At 38.4% G+C, this 19,593-nt stretch overlaps 1 protein-coding gene across 3 annotated transcripts in view; it reads right to left on the reverse strand.

The window, feature by feature from the left end:
* Positions 1–19,593, reverse strand: part of ATXN10 (ataxin 10) — a 189,465-nt gene that overhangs the window by 131,436 nt on the left and 38,436 nt on the right. For all 3 annotated transcript variants that reach the window (XR_010117008.1, XM_055253883.2, XM_055253884.2), the window contains 2 exons: positions 14,946–15,026; positions 3,853–4,018 (listed from right to left, as the gene is read on the reverse strand). Coding sequence is in view for 2 of the 3 variants with exons in the window: in XM_055253883.2 (XP_055109858.1) it covers positions 3,853–4,018; positions 14,946–15,026 (247 nt within the window). In the remaining variant the exon portion in view is untranslated. The remainder of the gene's footprint in view (positions 1–3,852; positions 4,019–14,945; positions 15,027–19,593) is intronic.

Here is a 19,593-nt window from a genome sequence, read left to right on the forward strand (position 1 = left end):
AAACTGGAAACAAGTATACAAAATAGAGGCCGGGCACGGTGGCTCACGCCTATAATCCCAGCACTTTGGGAGGCCGAGGCAGGCGGATCACGAGGTCAGGAGATTGAGACCATCCTGGCTAACACGGTGAAACCCCGTGTCTACTAAAAATACAAAAAATTAGCCGGGCGAGGTGGCGGGCTCCTGTAGTCCCAGCTACTCGGGAGGCTGAGGTGGGAGAATGGCATGAACCCAGGAGGCAGAGCTTGCAGTGAGCCGAGATCACGCCACTGCACTCCAGCCTGGGCAACAGAGCGAGACTCCGTCTCAAAAAAATAAAAGAAAAAAAAAAAACAACTATACAAAATATATCAAAAGACAGGAATAAGTACATTAACATGAGAACCCAAAACTACTTTTATAAAGAAACGTATGAAGAAAACCTTGAGATTTTAAAGCCAAACAATTACATAAATTAAAAAACACATGCTATAAATACAACTGTTTCCATTCTCACTTTTCAGTCATAGCATTGAGAACTTTATTGAATATCTATCTTGTCCTAAAAAGATCACCAATGAGTAAATGCAGTGGTTTGGCAGAAGAATGGCTGGGGTGGAAGAGGCAGGTGGAAAACCCTGATTTGTAGCATTTGCTGGTTTCCATGGCACAACTACTTCCACCATGGATGATTTCAAGGTACCAACAATTTAACAATCAGCTCACAAATTTCTAAGCACTTAATAATCAACTCTTAGAAGTCACCACAGGCCAGCTCCAGTATACCACCTGGTCTCTGGCATATTTAAATACTGGCAATAAGGGGTCCTCTTTAAAAAAAAAAAAAAAAAGTATGACATATCTGCATTAATATGCACAAGTCATAAATGTATAGCTCAATAAACTTCCAAAAGTAAATTAATTTGGCTTTGCAAAAGAAAACTGCCTACAAATTTTTTTTTTTTTTTTTTTTTTTTTGGAGACAGGATCTCACTCTTCCCCTGGCTGGAGTGCAGTAGCGCAATCACAGCTCACTGCAGCCTCAACCTTCTGGGCTTAGGCAAGCCTCCCACCTCAGCCTCACCAGTAGCTAGGACCACAGGCACACACCACCACACCCAGCTAATTCTTTGTTTTTTTTGTACAGATGGAGTCTCCTTATGTTGCCCAGGCTGGTCTCCAACTCCTGGGCTTAAGCAATCCTCCCACGCGTTGGCGTCCCAAAGTATTGGGATTATGGGCATGAGCCACTGTTCCCAGTCTACAATTTTCCACTCCATTAATATATAAAAATACTTCCCATCTTAGAGAAGAAAGTCTGAAGGAAAAAAAGAAGTTTTCCTAAATATGAAAAGTTACACCAGGAATTTCTCACTACAATACTGAAATCACCTATATTTTAAACAGAAGTGCCTTGAAAAGTTTAAAGCTGTGATCTGTCTTTTCTCTGTCTCCTAGAGAATTTTTAAAACTGTTCTTAAGCACGACTCACTGCTCCTCCTGCTGGAAACAAAGGCAAATCCATCTCCAGAAAGTAAACGCAAGCCCCTGAATAAAGACCTTTCTTTCCTATCACAGAAAATGAGAACTAAAGTAACGAAATGATTAGTAAGACCTAACATGGTCTATATGACAAAGCACAGAAAATCAATACCAAAATGGTCCTGAAGGAAAGTATATTCACAAAAAAGGAAATACACTCTCATGGTCGAGCAGTCATAGCCATGAGCTGCATTTACAACAGGAGTTAACAGTTTCATAGTATTACATATCACTCTCCAGGAAACACTACGGATCACATTCTCTACATTCCCGCCTGTGGACAGTGGATGAGTACCCACTCTGGATTCCAATCCCTCTCCTCCAGTGTCACCCATTTGCCAACAGTGATTCCAGCATCAATTACTCCCTCTCTACCAGACCATTCATATCAGCATACAAAGGAACTCTCTATCATCTTTTACTGTGTTTAAATCAGCTTTATTGAGGCATAATATACATGCAATGAAATACATCCATCTTAAGCATACAGTACAGAGTTGTGTCAAGGTATACAGCTAAGTGCCACATTCTACTATGCAGAAAGTTCCCTCCTGTTCCCCTGCAATCAATTCCACTCATTCATTTCCAGACCCACGTGACATCTGATCTATTTTCTATCAGGACCGATATATCTGGCCTGCTACAGAATCCCACGGAAATGGAATCAGCCAGCATGTTTTCTAGTCTGTCTGGCTTCTCTCCCTCAGCACTTTTGAGATTCTTCCCTGTAGTATCACAAGTGCATCCCTTTTTACAGCTGAGTGGTCCAGAACAAGAACAATTCTAACTTTATGACAGAAGAAAGCGAGAATAGATAAAAACAGGGAGTTCTGAAGTAAAGAGGAGGGATAGAGAACTAACATAAGCTCCCTTCCACACCCTGATAAAACAAGACCTGAATGATCTAAGGTAGGCTTAAGGAGAATAAAAAATAGTTTAAATAATTAACCAGGACAGTATACAACTAGGAATCTCCTATAAAGAAGAGAAGAAGCAAATTGTCTAGAAAGCAGTTTGGAAGTATGCATCAAGAGCTTTAAACATGTGATATCCTTATACATAGCAATTTCACTTCTAAGATTATGTCCCAGGATAATAACTGTGGAAATGTGCAAAGATGTAACTATAAAGGCATGTACTACAGTATTATCTAAAATAAGTAGAAATAAGAACAACCTACTGCCAGACATAGTGGCTCATGCCAGTAATCCCAGCACCTTGGCAGGCCGAGGCAGGCAGATCACTTGAAGTCAGGAGCTCAAGACCAGCTGGGCCAATATGCCGAAACCCCGCCTCTACCAAAAATACAAAAATTATCTGGGCATGGTGGTGTGCACCTGTAATCCCAGTTATTTGGGTGGCCAAGACAGGAGAATTGACTGAACCCAGGAGGCGGAGGTTGCAGTGAGTCAAGATTGTGCCACTGTGCTCCAGCCTGGGTGACGGAGCAAGGCTTTGTCTCAAAACAAACAAACAAAAAACCAACCTAAATGTCCAACTACAGGGATTTGGACAAATAAATAGGAAATTCTTTACTTGAAATGCTATGTTGGCTTTTTTTTTTTTCTTTCTTTTTTTGAGACAAGGGTCTCACTCCATCACCCGGGGTGGAGTGCAGTGGGGCAATTATGGCTCACTGCAGCCTCAACCTCCTGGGCTCACGTGACCCTCCCACCTCAGCCTCCCAAGTAGCTAGGTCTATAGGCATGTGCCACCATGCCCAGTTAATTTTTTATTTTTTGCAGAGACGGGGTTTCACCATGTTGCCCAGGGTGATCTGGAATTCCTGGGCTCAAGTGATCCTCCCGCCTTGGCCTCCCAAAGAAGTGGGGTTACAGGTGTAAGGCACTGTGCCCACCCTATGTTGGCATTTATTTAAAAAGACATTTACAATGTATTATTTATTTATTCATTCAGCAAATATTTGTTCAGTGCCTACCATATACATAGTACTACGGACACAACAGTCAAAATTTCTGCCCTTTTAGAGCTTACATTCCGAAGAAAAAATGGGAACCTGCAAACAGAAGGCACAGAAAGATTCCAGTTTTAATAGATACATATGTGCGCATGTCTATGTCTGTGTGCACGTATCTGATGTCATCTGCCTAGAAAATTAACCAGAATTTGTCTAAGTCATTGACTCTGGATGGTAGGAATAAGGACATTGTTTTCCCTTATCTAAATTTTCTAATTATTCTCATACATGGATACATTACTTACATAATATTTTTTAAAGCTTTTAAAAAAGAATTCTCATAGAGGACTTGGCTGAGTTAGAAAATCTGTCCGTTCTCTTTTACCCGAGATTGGGAAATCTGCCTCCCTTACCTCATCATCAGGAGGCTCCTCAGAGGCCAACTTGAGCACAGTCTTGCACTGATCCACAAAGGTGCTTGCAATCAATTCAGCATGCCGCAAAAACACAGGGATGTCATCCTTGGTGAGTGGCTCATCACTCGTTATCCTGGCTATCATAAGGTCTAACAGTGTAACTCTGTAAAACATAAAGGATTTCTGCATGAATCTATAATACTTAAATTATACAATGCTAAAAATACCTAGGAAAGCAACTTTAAGGGAATATTATTATTTTAAATTCCTTACCTTGCTTATAATGTCTAGCTAGGAAAAACATGAATAAAGTTAATCTTCATCAATCACCTATTTTTTAAATTCTCAGTTTATTTGATGTGTCTTGGCCACAGAAACTAGAAATGCTTAATGCAGCTTTTATGTCCATTAATTTCAACATTAAAATAATTCAACATTTTAGACATGCTCAGTTTTTTGTATGAACACATCTGCAATACTAGCAACAGCAAAGTGAAATGGGCTAACATTCATTCACTATTTTCTACAGAGCTAAGCATTTTACACACATTGTATCATTTAATCCCACAAAAACTCCATGAGGCAGGTACTGTCATTAGTTTCACATTAAAGGTGGGTAAATAAGGCTTGGTGAGGTTAATTAACTTGTCCAGTGTCACAAAACCACTGAGAGTCTAAGCTAGGATTCAATCTGTGCCCTGAGCCAGGTGCTTTAACCACTCATTTGATAGTCTTTACTGTGAAACTTTACTATTCGTTTTAGTTTACACAAACACAAATCTGAAGACCAAGACTGTGCCATTTTTACGTCAATATATAAATTACCAAATAAATACTTCTTTTCAACTATCTCTTTCCTTCTCCTAGGAAAAATGAATCACATAGGTCAATCTGTCTAGCATAAATCAATTAGGACATATGCTCAAAATTACATTTTGATTTGGGATTATATGTATAATTCTAATTTCTATAGAAGAAAGGGTACACATATCTAAACTGCTTGTTAGCAAATAAGGGTAAATACATTCAGATTAGGCATGGAACATTTCTTACCAAGAGAAAAATTTAAATTATTTACTGCTTCAAGTAGGAAATAAAACTATACCAAACACTTCCTGTACTGTGGCCAAATGATGGGAAATATTATCAGTCTGGAAAAATCACCAACAGACCTTAGCAATTTTCAAAACTCCTAAAACCTCAGATTTCTTGTGACAATAATTAATCCAAAATAAAACAAACACACGGTCCACTCAGTTGAGCACAGTATTAGAGAATTTCTGCTTTCCCTTATTTATATATAATCTTTAAAAATAAATTGAGGCTAAAAGTTCTAAAGATTGAAATAAAAGGTCAACAGGCACCAGAATGGAACCTCTTGAAAGCACAAAATGCACAGCACCTATAAAACAGTAACACAATGGAGAACACAAAATATCCAGGTAACAATCAACATGATAGTTGGAATAGTACCTCGCATCTCAGTATTAATGTTGAATATAAATCATCTAAATGCTCCACTTAAAAGATACAGATTGGCAGAATGGATTAAAAAAAAATCACAAACCAAATATCTGCTGTCTTCAACAGACTCACCTAAAACATAAGGAGTCTTACAGAATCAAAGTAAAGTGGGTAGGAAAAGATACTTCATGCAAATGGAAACCAAAAGCGAGCAGAATAGCTCTTATGTCAGATAAAATAGACTTTAAAGCAACAACATTAAAAATAGACAAAGAAGGTCATTATATGATGATAAAAGGATCGATCCAACAGGAAGATATTATAATCCTAAATATATATGCACCTAACTCTAAAGCTCCCAGATTCACAAAACAATTACTAGACCTAAGAAAAGACAGACCACATGACAGGTCACAAAGCAAGTCTCAATAAATTTTTTAAAAATCAAAATATATTGGCCAGGTGTGGTGGCTCACACCTGAAATCCCAGCACTTTGGGAGGCCGAGGATGGGGGATCACCTGAGATCAGGCATTCGAGACCAGCCTGGCCTCATCTCTACTAAAAATGAAACCCCATCTCTACTAAAAATACAAAAACAACTAGCCAGCCGTGGTGGCAGGGGCCTGTAATCCAACTACTCAGGAGGCTGAGGCGGAAGAATCACTTGAACCCAGGAGGCAGAGGTTACAGTAAGCCAAGATCGTGCCACTGCACCCCAGCCTGGGCAACAGAGCGAGACTCAGTCTTAGATAAGATAGATAGATAGATAGATAGATAGATAGATAGATAGAGATATAGATATAGATAGATAGACAGACAGACAGATAGAACCATATCAAGTATCTTCTCAGACCACAATAGAATAAAACTAGAAATCAATTCCAAAAGGAACCCTCAAAACTACATAAATACATGGAAATTAAACAAGCTGCTCCTGCATGATTTTGGGGTTAACAATGAAATCAAGATGGACATTTAAAAGTTATTCAAAATAAATAATAACAGATATAATTTATCAAAACTTCTGGGATACAGCAAAAGCAGTGCTAAAAGGAAAGTTTATAGTGCTAAATGCCTACATCAAAAAGTCTGAAAGATCACAAGTTGACAATCTACCATCATACCTCAAAGAACTAGAGAAACAAGAACCAACTAGGCCAGGTGTGGTGGCTTACACCTGTAATCCCAGCACTTTGGGAGGCAGAGGCAGGAGAATTGCTTAGCCCCAAAGTTTGAGACCAGCCTGGGTGACATGGTGAAATGCTGTCTCTACAAAATATTAAAAAATTAGTCAGGCATGGTGGTGCATGCCTGTAGTCCCAGCTACTTGGGAGGCTGAGATGGGAGGATCACTTCAGCCCAGGAAGGTCAAGGCTGCAGTGATTGTGCCACTGCACACCAGCCTGAGTGACACAGCACGACCCTGTCTCAAGAGGAACAAGCCAAACCCAAAGCTAGCAAAAGGAAAGAAATAACAAAGATCAGAGCAGAACTAAATGAAATCGAAACAAAAGATGAAAATACAAAATATAAAAGTTGGTTCTTTGAAAAGATAAATAAAATCGATAGACCATTAGCTAGGTTAACCAAGAAGGTAGAAAATTCAAATTAGCTCAATTAGAAACAGAAATGGAGACATTATAGCTGGCACCACAGAAATACAAAAGACCATTTAAGGACACTATGAACACCTCTGTGCAAACAAACAAGAAAATTTAGAGGAAATGAACAAATCTCTGAAAACGTACAACCCTCCTAGCTTGAATCAGAAAGAAATCGGAGGTCTGAACAGACCAGTAACAACCAGTGAGACTGAATCAATAATAACAAAAATTGCCAAAAAACAAAAAGCCCAGAGCCAGACGGATACATGGCCAAATTCCACCAGACATTCAAAGAACTGGCACCAATCATACTGAAACTATTCCAAAAGGCTGAGAAAGAGAGAATCCTACCTAACTCTTACCTAACTCACTCTATGAAGCCAGTATCACTCTGATACCAAAAGCAGTAAAGGACATAACAAAAAAAGAAAACTACAGACCAATATTCCTGATGAACATCAGATGCAAAAATCCTCAACAAAATACTAGAAAACTGAATCCACCAGCAGAGCAAAAAGATAATTCACCATGATCAAGTGGGTTTCATCTCAGGATGTAGGGATGGTTCAACATACCCAAGTAAATGTGATTCATCACATAAACAGAATTAAAAACAAAAACCATATGATCATCTCAATAGACGCAGAAAAAACGTTCAACAAAATCCAGCATCCCTCTGTGATAAAAATCTGGGCATAGAAGGAACATATCTCAAAATAGTAAAAGCCACACATGACAAACCCATAGCCAACCTCATACTTAATGGGGAAAAAGACGAAAGCATTGCCCCTAAGAACTGGAACAAGACAAGGATGTCCACTTTCACCACTTCTATTCAGTATAGCACTGGAAGGTCTAGCCAGAACAATCAGGCAAGAGAAATAAACAAAGGGCATCCACATTGGAAAAGAGGAAGGCAAACTATCTCTGTTTGCCAATGATACGATCATATGCCTAGAAAACCCTAAAGACTTTACCAAAAGACTCCTAGATTTGATCAATGAATACAGTAAAGTCTCAGGTAACAAAATAAATGTACACAAATCAGTAGCACTGGTATACATCAACAATAACCAAGCCGAGAAACAAATCAAGACCACAGTCCCTTTTAAAATAGCTGCAAAAAAAAAAAAAAAAAATCAAATGCCTGGGAATATACTTAACCAAGAAGGTGAAAGATCTCTACAAGGAAAACTATAAAACACGGCTGAAAGAAATCACAGATGACACAAACTAATGGAACTACATCCCATGCTCATGGATTAGAAGAATCAATACCATTAAAATGATCATATGCCCAAAGGAATATATAGATTCAATGCAATTCCTATCAAAATACCAACATCATTTTTCATACAATTAGAAAAAATAATCCTAAAACTCATATGGAACCAAAAAAGAGCCCAAATATCCAAAGCAATATTAAGCAAAAAGAACAATTCTAAGGCATCACATTACTCCAACTTCAAATTATACTACAAGGCTATAGTAACCAAAACAGGATTGTACTGATATAAAGCTAGATATACAGACCAATAGACTAGAATAAAGAAACCAGAAATAAGGCCAAATACTTACAATCAGCTGACCTTCCATAAAAGCATACAAAAACATAAATTGGGGAAAGAACCTCCTATTCAATAAACAGTTCCGGGAAAACTGGATAGCCATAGGTAGAAAAATAAAACTAGATCTCTCACCATATACAAAAATCAACTTGAGATGGATCAAAGATTTAAATCTAGACCAGAAACCATAAAAATTCTAAGAGAAAACCTAGGAAAAACTTTATGACATTGTCAAAGGCAAAGCATTTATGACTAAGATCCCAAAAGCAAATGGAACAAAAACTAAATAAATGGGACCTAGTTAAACTAAAATGCATCTGCACAGCAGAAGAAATAATCATCAGAGTAAACAGACAACCAACAGAATGGGAGAAAACATTTGCAACTATGCATCTGACAAAGAACTAATATCCAGAATCTACAAGGAACTCAAACAAATCAGTAAGAAAAAAACAAATAATTTCATCAAAAAGTGAGCAAATGACATGAATAGACATTTCCCAAAAGAAGATCTACAAATGGCCAACAAACATGAAAAAATGCTCAACATCACTAGTCATCAGGGAAATGCAAATTAAAACCACAATGAGATGCCACCTTAACCTGTCAGAATGGCCATTATTAAAAAGTCAAAAAACAACAGATGTTGCCATGGATGTAGTGAAAAAGGAATGCATATGCAATGCTGGGGGGAAAGTAAAATAGTACAACGTTTATGGAAAATAGTATGGGGACTTCTCAAAGAACTAAAAGTAGATCTACCATTCAATCCAGCAATCCACTACTGGGTATCTACCCAAAGGAAAAGACACCTGCATGCATATGTTTATCACAGAACAACTCACAGTTGCAAAGATATAGAACCAATCTAAGTACCCATCAACTGATGAATGAACAAAGAAAACGTGATATACATACACAATGGAATACTACTCAGCCATAAAAAAGAATGAAATAATGTCTTATGCAGCAACTTGGTTGGAGCTGGAAGCCCTTTTTTTTTTTTTTTTTTTTTTTTGAGACAGGGTCTCACTCTGTCACCTAGGCTGGAGTGCAGTAGCATGATCTCGGCTCACTGCAACCTCCGTCTCCCAGGTTCAAGCAATTCTTATGCCTCAGCCTCCCTGAGTAGCTGGGATAACAGGCATGCGCCACCACGCCTGGCTAATTTTTGTATTTTTTGTAGAGACGGGGTTTCTCCATGTTGGCCAGGCTAGTCTCAAACTCCTGGTCTCAAGTGATCTGACTTCCTCTGCCTCCCAAAGTGCTGGGATTACAGGTGTGAGCCACCATGCCCAGTTGGAGGCCATTATTCTAAGTGAAGAACGCAAAAATGGAAAAATCAAATACCATATGTTCTCACTTATAAGTGGGAGCTAAGCTATGGGTACACAAAGACATACAGAGTAGTATAATGGACATTGGAGACAGCAGGTGGGAAGTTAGGAGGAGGGTAAGAAATAAAAACTACATATCAGGTATAATATACACTGCTCAGGTGACAGTGCACTAAAATTGCCGACTTCACCACTATACAACCCATCCATGTGACCAAAACCACACCACTATACAACCCATCCAGGCAGCCAAAACCACACCACTATACAACCCATCCATATGACCAAAAACCACACCACTATACAACCCACCCATGTGACCAAAATCACACCACTATACAACCCATCCATGTGACCAAAACCACTTATACCCCAAAAGCTACTGAAATTTTATGTCTATATAAAATATAGATATACCTATCTATATATATCTCTATCACAAGTGGATCTATCTACATATATATATATATATATATATACATACACACACACACACACACACACACACACACACACATGACTTTCAAGGAATGCTAAGAAAGAGACCACCTATTCCATGTGGCCCAAATGCCTACTCTAAATACATTCCTTTTAAACTGGATTACATAATGTAGCAGTTATTGCTAAGTATAAGAAGTCAGGATCCCTGGCTTCAGGGAATTTGGCACCTAGTTCACTATTTCTTGAATAGGTAATGAAATAGAAGAAAATAATTGTATCAGATTTGTAAGTGTTAAGGTATCCACAGATAGGGATGTGGAGAAATGAGAAAGAAAACAGATGGGTTACAACTGAAGAAAAAAAACAAACAATAGTGCAGATCCTGAATCAGGGGCAGATCCCAAATGGGCAGTCCTGAGGTGAGGACAGGAAGGGTGGGCCCCAAGGTGGTGGAAATTAAAGTTGTTCAGCAGCAACAGGAGACTCCGAGGGTCCAAGTGGATGAGGTGCAGGGAGATCTGCAAGTGCTAAAGGGAGGTAGAAGCACACGCTGCCTTCCTTACACAATGACACACAGGCCAGCCTCCTCTGGCTCAACTTCTCCCTGGCCCAGCAGATGCCACCTGTATAATGCAGCTTTATTATATGGTTACAAGACGAGAGAGCTAACAATGTGGGTACTGAGTGATTTCAAAGGAAAGAAGCGGTCAAAGTCAGAAATGAATCTTTAAAATATAAAACTGCAAACTAAGTTTGAATATCACCTCAGAATAGACTATCCTTCATTAAATGATCCTACTTACATTAAGTCACCTGCCATTTAAACCTTCTAATGGTTCCCACTGTTAAGGAATGAGTCTAAAAGCTCTTTAGTCTGGTATACAGGTCTCCCCACCAGACACTGCACCCAACTCTCTATCTCTTCCTTGAAAATATAAAAGAATACAAGTGGTCTAACAAATGCTAGTTACTCACTGACTTATTCACTGTGGTGTGAAGGATGCAAAAGTAGGAAAGACTCAGCTAAAGCGGTTAGAGGTTGCAGCTGTCTAGAATTATTACACATTGGTGTGAAAGTCTTGCTCCCTTAACCCAGAAATCATCACTCAGTCTGCTCTGAGTTCACCAGACACACCCCTCCAAGCAGAGCCATGCTGCCATAATTTTGTCTCCCAATCACTGGCTGTCATTAGCATTCTATTTCTAATTCTCCCCTGATTAAATACAGTACTTACATAGTCTGCCTTAAAATTATGATTCCTGTTTTTTTTTTTTCATGTGACAGAGTCTCACTCTGTTGCCCAGGCTGGAATGCAGTGAAGCAATCTTAGCACACTGCAACCTCCACCTCCTGAGTTAAAGTGATTCTCCTGGCTTAGCCTCCTGAGTAGCTGGAACTACAGGCCTCAGAACTCCAATTTGGAAAACGTCAAGAATAATACCTATTTCACAGAGTTTGTGAGGATCAAATGACAAGGGCTACATGGTGCCTTCTATACATAACAGTGATGCTACCTGGAGAAAATGGCAAGGTCATCAGCATAGTAGTATTAGTTGTTAGACTTGTAGTTGCAGTAATAGTAGTAACAGCATGGAAGCAGAAATAGCAATAGCTCAGGTTACAGATTAAGGTATTTGCCCTGGGTTACAGAGGTACTGAGGTGGTATTTGAACACTTTCTGATGCCAAAGTCAATTATCTTCTTCCCTGCAACACATTTACGGGGGTGACCATTACATGCCAGGCACCGAGAGTTTTATACATATTTCAATCAGTTATCATAACAATTTCATGGAGTAGCTACTATTATTCTCATCAACCTATCCAAAGTAGTAAATGGCAGCGCTAGCATCTGTCCTTAACTACTATGCTGTACATAGAGATTATAAACCTGAAAACTACACAAGCTGTTTACCACGAGCAGCTAGTCCAATTTGTTAATATTCACTCCAATTCACCTGGAAAAGGAGACCAGACAAGTATGTAAATGTAGGCTCTCATTTTTGCTGAATCGTGCCACACGAATTGATGATGAGTCTATATCTAAAATTTCCCCACCAAGTAATCTGCATGAACAGACTACCAGCCTCTAGGTGAAGAAGTCAACTAATTTTGACAACAATGAAAAGAACTAGCACAAGAAAAAAGCTTAAGAATTTACACAGCACTTTCATTCTTGTACATAACAACACATGGTTATTACCCTCACAGTGAGGGCAGGGACTGTGTCTCTGTAATGTTCACACGCACTTACTTGCCCTCTCACCTCCCACCATGGGGTAACACAGCAAGAGAGCCCTCACCAAATGCCAGTGCCATGTTCTTGGACTTCCCAGCCTCAGACTGTTAGAAATAAATTTCTTTTCTTTATAAATTACCACTCTCCAGTACTCGGTTATGTCAGCAGAAAACAGATTAAGACAGTAGATGCACCATTTACATTCCCACCAGTGGGAAATAAACAGTGCACAAGGGTTCCAATTTCTCCATATCCTTGCCCAAACTTCTTCTTTTCAGTCTGCTGATAGTAGCCATCCTAATGGGTATCAAGTGGTACCTCACTGTAGTTTATTGTTAATGGGTACAGAGTTTCTGATACACAAGATGAAAAAGTTCCAGAAGTTGGCTGCACAACAATGTGAACATACTTCACACCACTGAACTGTACATTAAAAAATGGTTACAATTGTAGTCTGGCATGGTGACCCACACCTGTACTCCCAGCTACTGGGGAGGCTGAGGTGGGAGGACTGTTTGAGGCCAGGAGTTTGAGGCTGTAGTGCACTATGATCACACTTGTGAGCAGCCACTGCACTCTAGCCTGGGCAACACAAGCAAGACCTTGTCTTATACCTTTTCCAAAAAAAAAAAAAAAAATGGTTACAATAGTCAACTTTATATTATGTGTGATTTACCACAAGTTTTTGACAAAGGCTATTGTCAAAATCTAGTCAAAGATTCCACAGGGTAAACTAGGGCTGTGACAAAAAAGAGAATAAATACATAAGACCTTGGGATAGTATAACTGATAAGGTTTACTGACCAGTGGTAAAGTGGAGAAGCTGAGTATAACCTTGAGGTTTCCAACTTAGTAGATAATATTAATCAATATACTAGAGGAACACTTTATTGAGTAAGAATATTCATTCATTCATTCATGCTTTCCCTGAAAAACTATTTTTTTTTTCTTTTTGAGCACCTGCTATGTGCCAACCACTGACTGGAAATGTGGAATGAAGAATAAGAAGGGATGAATCCTTGCCCTCAGGGTGCCAAAAATCTAATGGAAATGTGCTACAATAACAAACAGGTATGTGACATGACACGATGAATGAATGATGTGATGAAATGACAGCTCATCTCCTCCAGAAGAAAAATAAAGCAGGGGCAAGAGGAGGTGACAACTGAGCAGAACCTTGAATGAAGTAAGGATGCACCTGATACAACTTTATCAATAAAAACAGAACATTTTTAGTCTACCATCCCCATGTAGTTATGTAATAAATCATTTAAAAACAGGTTAATTTTGATAGACTATGGAAAATATCAGCTTGAATATTAAAATACAATTAAACTGTGCATTCTTCTTGTATTCAGGTGTTCCTTACTGCAAAAAAAATACTAATTTTTAGCACTGTATATCGTATTATTTCTTTTAGGTCAAAAAACTACAAATACTTCTCTATCTGTAATGGGGGTATATATAGCGAAAGGAGCAGTGGAATTGGACTTATAAACCTGGTATTTCATGTGACTTTAAAGCATAAGCTTTTCCTGTTTGTTAAAGATATTAAAGAAGAAAAATGACCTAATTAATAAAAGACTACAAAAAGTACACAAAGCTTAACTACTGAAACCTAAATATAAAGTAAAAAGTCCAAAACCACTAAAACTCGTGACTACAATCAAAAGATTAACAACTTTAAGAGATTTTCATCATTAGATCTGTAGTTTCTGAATATATTTTGTTATTTTCCTAAGGCAACATTTCTAATAAGGTTAGGAAAAATATATTCTATTGAAAAGTGTACTGCAAATTATTTATTCAATCTCCTTAATTTACAGGTCAAGAAACTGAATCCCTTGTACCTTACCATAGAGGTTTAGGGGAAAAAAAAAAATACACACACACATGAAACTGAATCCCAGCAAGGTCACATAAAGAACTATAATCATAGCAAAGCACAGGGCCAGTGTCTTAGACTCCTAGGTCACTGTTTTTCCTACTATAATAACTGTGACATTGTGGACGGGTGTCAATTTTTAGTCCGAATTATCCATCAGAAACCTATAAACCTAGCAGAGTGTATCACAAATAATAACACCCATGACCTAAACAAATGAGTACACCTCAAATATTCAACTGTAATACACAGCTACATAAATTACTATTCTAAAATCCAGGCATATGCGTAATATTTTGTTCTTAACGTTTTTCTTAATATGCATTTACTGAATAATGGCACCAACCTGGATCCTGCTACCCTCCATAAATCACTGCCTATTGTGGCTAAGTTGTAATGTTAACCAACCAATTTAAAACCATTACCAACACAGAAACATGTATTTAGAGATTCTGTGCCAACTCAGAAACCACACAGCTTTGCAGTCACGTGCACCGAATACCCTATATGGAATGCTAAATACTCAAAACCACGCTGGTTGGGGGGTTACCTTTCTTGATTGTTCAGTTTGGGAAACATGGCTTGTACCAATTCCGGGCTTTTCAGAAAGAGGTCTGTAATAATCAAGAACCTAGGGAAAAAAGAGGAGGAAAGTTTGGTTACTTGAAACATAGTAAAAAGAGACACGCCCTTACCTACTTTATAGCCACAGCTTACACACAAAAGCATTTCTTTTCAGTGAATTTTTGATTTGCTGTAATCTTAAATGTGTTAAAAGGTTCGCATACTATTAATCTATTAGCAGCTAAAAGGAAAAAAAAAATCCTAAAAATATTTTTCTCCAATTTTACTACTGAAAGCTTTATTGAAATAATTTAAATTGATACAATGGAAAGACAGGGCTACTACAGCTTTTATCTAAGTTGAGAAAGAAAAATTCTTCATTTAGCAACAAGATCAGGTATAAACAAAAAACATATTAAATTGTTTTAGTCAGAAGCTAACTGCTATAATGAACCAGAGAAAGACCTGTCACACTTCCATTACTGGCTTGATTATTCATTAAGAATTCTCAAGTTACCAAGAAAACATCCTCATTGTCAAGCAATGCACTCATCTAAACTTAAGAGATCAACTTATGGAAACCCCAAGGCAAAGATTATAGGCATAGTTCTTCAAAGTACCCCTGTGACAACTAAAAAGATTCAACAGTATTATTAATTAATTATGAATTATATTTACCAGAGGGCATCTGAGGAAAAGACTTAAGAACTAAGGAATATACTGTTTATAACCAGGTTATAGCAATAAAAATTGACTGTAAGCATTAAATATATTGACACATAGTTCAATCATTTAACAATACAATAATACAATAAAACTATATTCAGTCATAACCAAATGAAGCATATTAACTACTACAATACACTGTCACTTCACATAAAAGCGAAATCCAAATACATATTCTATTTCCTCTACAGCATTTAAAATAGCTGATCAACACTCTGATGTAAAATATTCCTAAAAATAATGGATAAAATTTGAAATTCTCAAACAGTATTCCTATCAATCTGGGCAGGTCAATAGAAATCTATGCATTCCCAGATGGATACACAAGCTAAACTGAGATCTTAAAGCTCATTCATAGTTCAGGTACTTAGAATTTAAAGCATTTTCCCATAAGAATAGCAAAAACGCAATATTCCTAGTCACAAGCCATATTTCCAAATATATCCTCCAAACAATAAAGACCCATATTTAGACATAATTTACAGAAGACCATGTTAAGTGCTGACAGACACACATTAAGGATTATATAATAGAAACAAATGTATCTAACCAATAGGCTGGGGGCAAGAGGGGGTGATAGGGGACAAGAAAATCAAACAGGCTAGAGGAGGTATTTTGCCAATCCCTAGAAGAAGGAAAAGAAGACAGCATTTAAATTAGAAGGGGAAAAAAAGGACTTAGATAAACAGCAAGAAGGAAAGAACAGCAGTGTGTTTGGGGAACTACAAGCAACAAAATACTATAAGGGCTTCAAAAGGAAGTCAGGACCCAAAAGCGTGGGTCTTCAGAGTGTCTCAGGTGAAGAAAGTTGCCTCAACCAAGGTTTAAGTTTATTGAAGACTGATGTGATAACTACACATTCTTTCATAGTGTTGGTAATTAGTGCTCTCTTTCTTTTTTCTTCATCAATTTTGTTGGTCAAAGATCAACTTTTGCCTTTGTGAATTTTTTCTATTGTTTTTGTCTTATGTTTCATTGATTTCTGTCATCTTTTATTTCTTTCTTTCTTACTTACTCAGGACTTACTATGCTCTTCTTTTTCTATCCTCTTAAAGTAGAACTGTGGGTCACTGATTTCAGACCTTTCTTTATTAATAGAAACATTCAAGGCCGCGGCTCACACCTTGTAATCCCAGCACTTGGGAGACTGAGGTGGGTGGATTACTTGAGGCCAAGAGTTTGAGACCAGCCTGGCCAACATAGCATAGTGAAACCCCATCTCTACCAAAAACACAAAAAAAATAGTTGGACGTGGTGGTGCCTGCCTGTAATCCCAGCTACTCAGGAGGCTGAGGTATGAGAATCACTTGAACGCAGGAGGCAGAGGTTGCAGTGAGCCAAGATCATGCCACTGCACTCCAGCATGGGCGACAGAGCAAGACTCTATCTCCAAAAAAAAAAAAAGCAATAAACTCTACTCTAAGCACCGCTTTCGTTTTTGTTGTCTTTTTAAGACATGGGGTCTCACTCTGTCGCCCTAGCCGGAGTGCAGTTGTGCGATCATAGCTCACTGCACCCTCAAACTTCTAGGTTCGAATAATTTTCCCACCTCAGTCTCTCAAGCAGATAGGACTACACGCATGTGCCACCATACGCAGCTTTTTTTATTATTTTTTTGGCAGAGACAGTGTCTTACTATGTTGCCCTGGCTGGTCTCGAACTCCTGGCCTCAAGCTATCCTCCGTTCTCAGACTCCCAAAGTGCTGGGATTACAGGCATGAGCCACCACACTTGGCTGCTTTTGCTTTACCCCACAAAACTTGATACTTCAGTTCAAAATATTTTCTAATTTGCCTGTGATTTCTTTTTTGACAAATCAATCAGATGTGTTAATTTCCAAAAGTTTGGAATTTTTCTAGAAATCATCTTATGAGTAAGAGAATGTGCTCTATGATTTCAATCCCTTACACATTTACTGAAACTTTTCTACAGCCCAGCCTATGGTCTACCTTAGTGAACATGACACATGCAGGTGAAAAGAAAGTGGAGTTTGGAAGTGCTAAGGGAAGGTCTATAAATATCACTCAGGTGAAGGTGGCTACCTACGACAGTACTACCGAGATCATCTGTATCAGGGGTGTCCAATCTTTTGGCTTCCCTAGGCCACACTGGAAGAAGAAGAATTGTCTTGGGGCACAGATAAAATACACTAACACTAACAACAGCTGATGAGCTTAACAACAACAACAACAAGAAGTAAGAAAAACAACTCATGTTACAAGAAAGTTCACAAATTTGTGTTGGGCAGCATTCAAAGCCATCCTGGGGCACATGCAGCCCACAGGTTGGACAAGCTTGATCCATATCATCATGTTTATATAATGTATAAAACATCAGTCTATACTGATATTTGTCTATGAGTTCTGCCCATGGCTGAAAAGCAGGTGTTAAAATCTCCAACCATCGCTTCTGCTTCTGGGCATAATGGAATAACAATTTACCCCCTACCTTAAACAACATAAAACCAGACAATATATATGAACAGTTTTTAAACAGTGGGCAACAGACTGAGTCTGCTTCGCTTTGGAAATTTTCTTCTTTTTTTTTTTTTGAGATGGAGTCTCGCTCTGTCGCCCAGGCTGGAGTGCAGTGGCGCAATCTCGGCTCACTGCAAGCTCCGCCTCCCGGGTTCACGCCATTCTCCTGCCTCAGCCTCTCCGAGTAGCTGGGACTACAGGGGAAATTTTCTTCTTGAAAAACCAAAAAACTCCTAATAAATGTTCAATAAATGTGATTTGATCAATATGTTTATAAAATCCTTAAGGACTTAAAATAGTAGAACTGAGACATCGTAAAGGAAGGACTAAGTTCTGCACGCTGGAATGTGTGGTCAGGAAGCAAAAGTTGAAGTAAAAAAGTTGTCCATGGATGGAGCAGTAAGGGTACAGGGATTAGGGCAAGGACGGAGGAAAAGGGAAGACAGGTCTCAGCCATGACAGTGCTCTGTTGCTGGGACCACCAGCATCATCTGAAACAAAAATGAGAGTGAATCCACACTGCAACCTTTAAACCAACATAAATTCCAAGTAAATCAAATACTTAAATAACAAAATTGAAATGATATACTAGAAGAAAGCCTTGGTAGAGGAAAGGCCTTATTATAGCTATTATCAAAACTACGGTTCAGGAGAACCAGATAAAGCCTGAAGTGACTGAAGGACAACAATGCCACCAATCACTAGGCTTATTCAACAAATACTACTACCAAAAACCCTTCAATGGATGGGGTTGGCAAACTTTTCCATAAAGGGCCAGATAGTAAATATTTTAAGCTTTGCAGGCCAAATGGTCTCTGTCACAACTACTCAACTCTGCCACTGTTGCATGAAAGCAGCCATAGACAATATATAAACAAGCTTGGCGTGTTCCAATAAAACTTCATTTATAAAAAGAAGCAGTGGACTGGATTCAGACCATGGGCCATAGTTTGTCAACACATCTTCTAGGTGATTTGGATAGAATGATGACCAGGACAAACTCCAGGGCCTTATGGAGCTAGTCCTACATTCTAGCAACCAACAATAAACAAGAAAGCAAGTAAGATTTGTATAATGTTCGACAGTGGTAAGTGCTATTAAACAAATGAATAAAAGAGAGTAAAGCTATACGGGTTTAGAGGAAACACTACTGAACATAAAGTGCTGGGAATGTCTCTCAGTCGAAATGATAGATATTTGAACAGAGACCTAAAAGAGCTAGCCATGCGAAGATCTAAAGGAAGGTTCCATGCAGAAAGACAGTGGGTGTAAAGATTCAGGACAGAACAAACTTGGAGTATTCAAAGAAAAACAGTAAGACCAGATGGAACTCATGAGCAGGAGTAAAAGTAGTAAGAAATAAGATGAGGTGGTCAGTCAGACGCCAGGACATGACAAGTACTTTGGATTTGCTTCTAGATTGCAATAAGA

Source organism: Symphalangus syndactylus, chromosome 18 (genome assembly GCF_028878055.3).
Source record: "Symphalangus syndactylus isolate Jambi chromosome 18, NHGRI_mSymSyn1-v2.1_pri, whole genome shotgun sequence".
NCBI classification, from domain to species: domain Eukaryota; kingdom Metazoa; phylum Chordata; class Mammalia; order Primates; family Hylobatidae; genus Symphalangus; species Symphalangus syndactylus.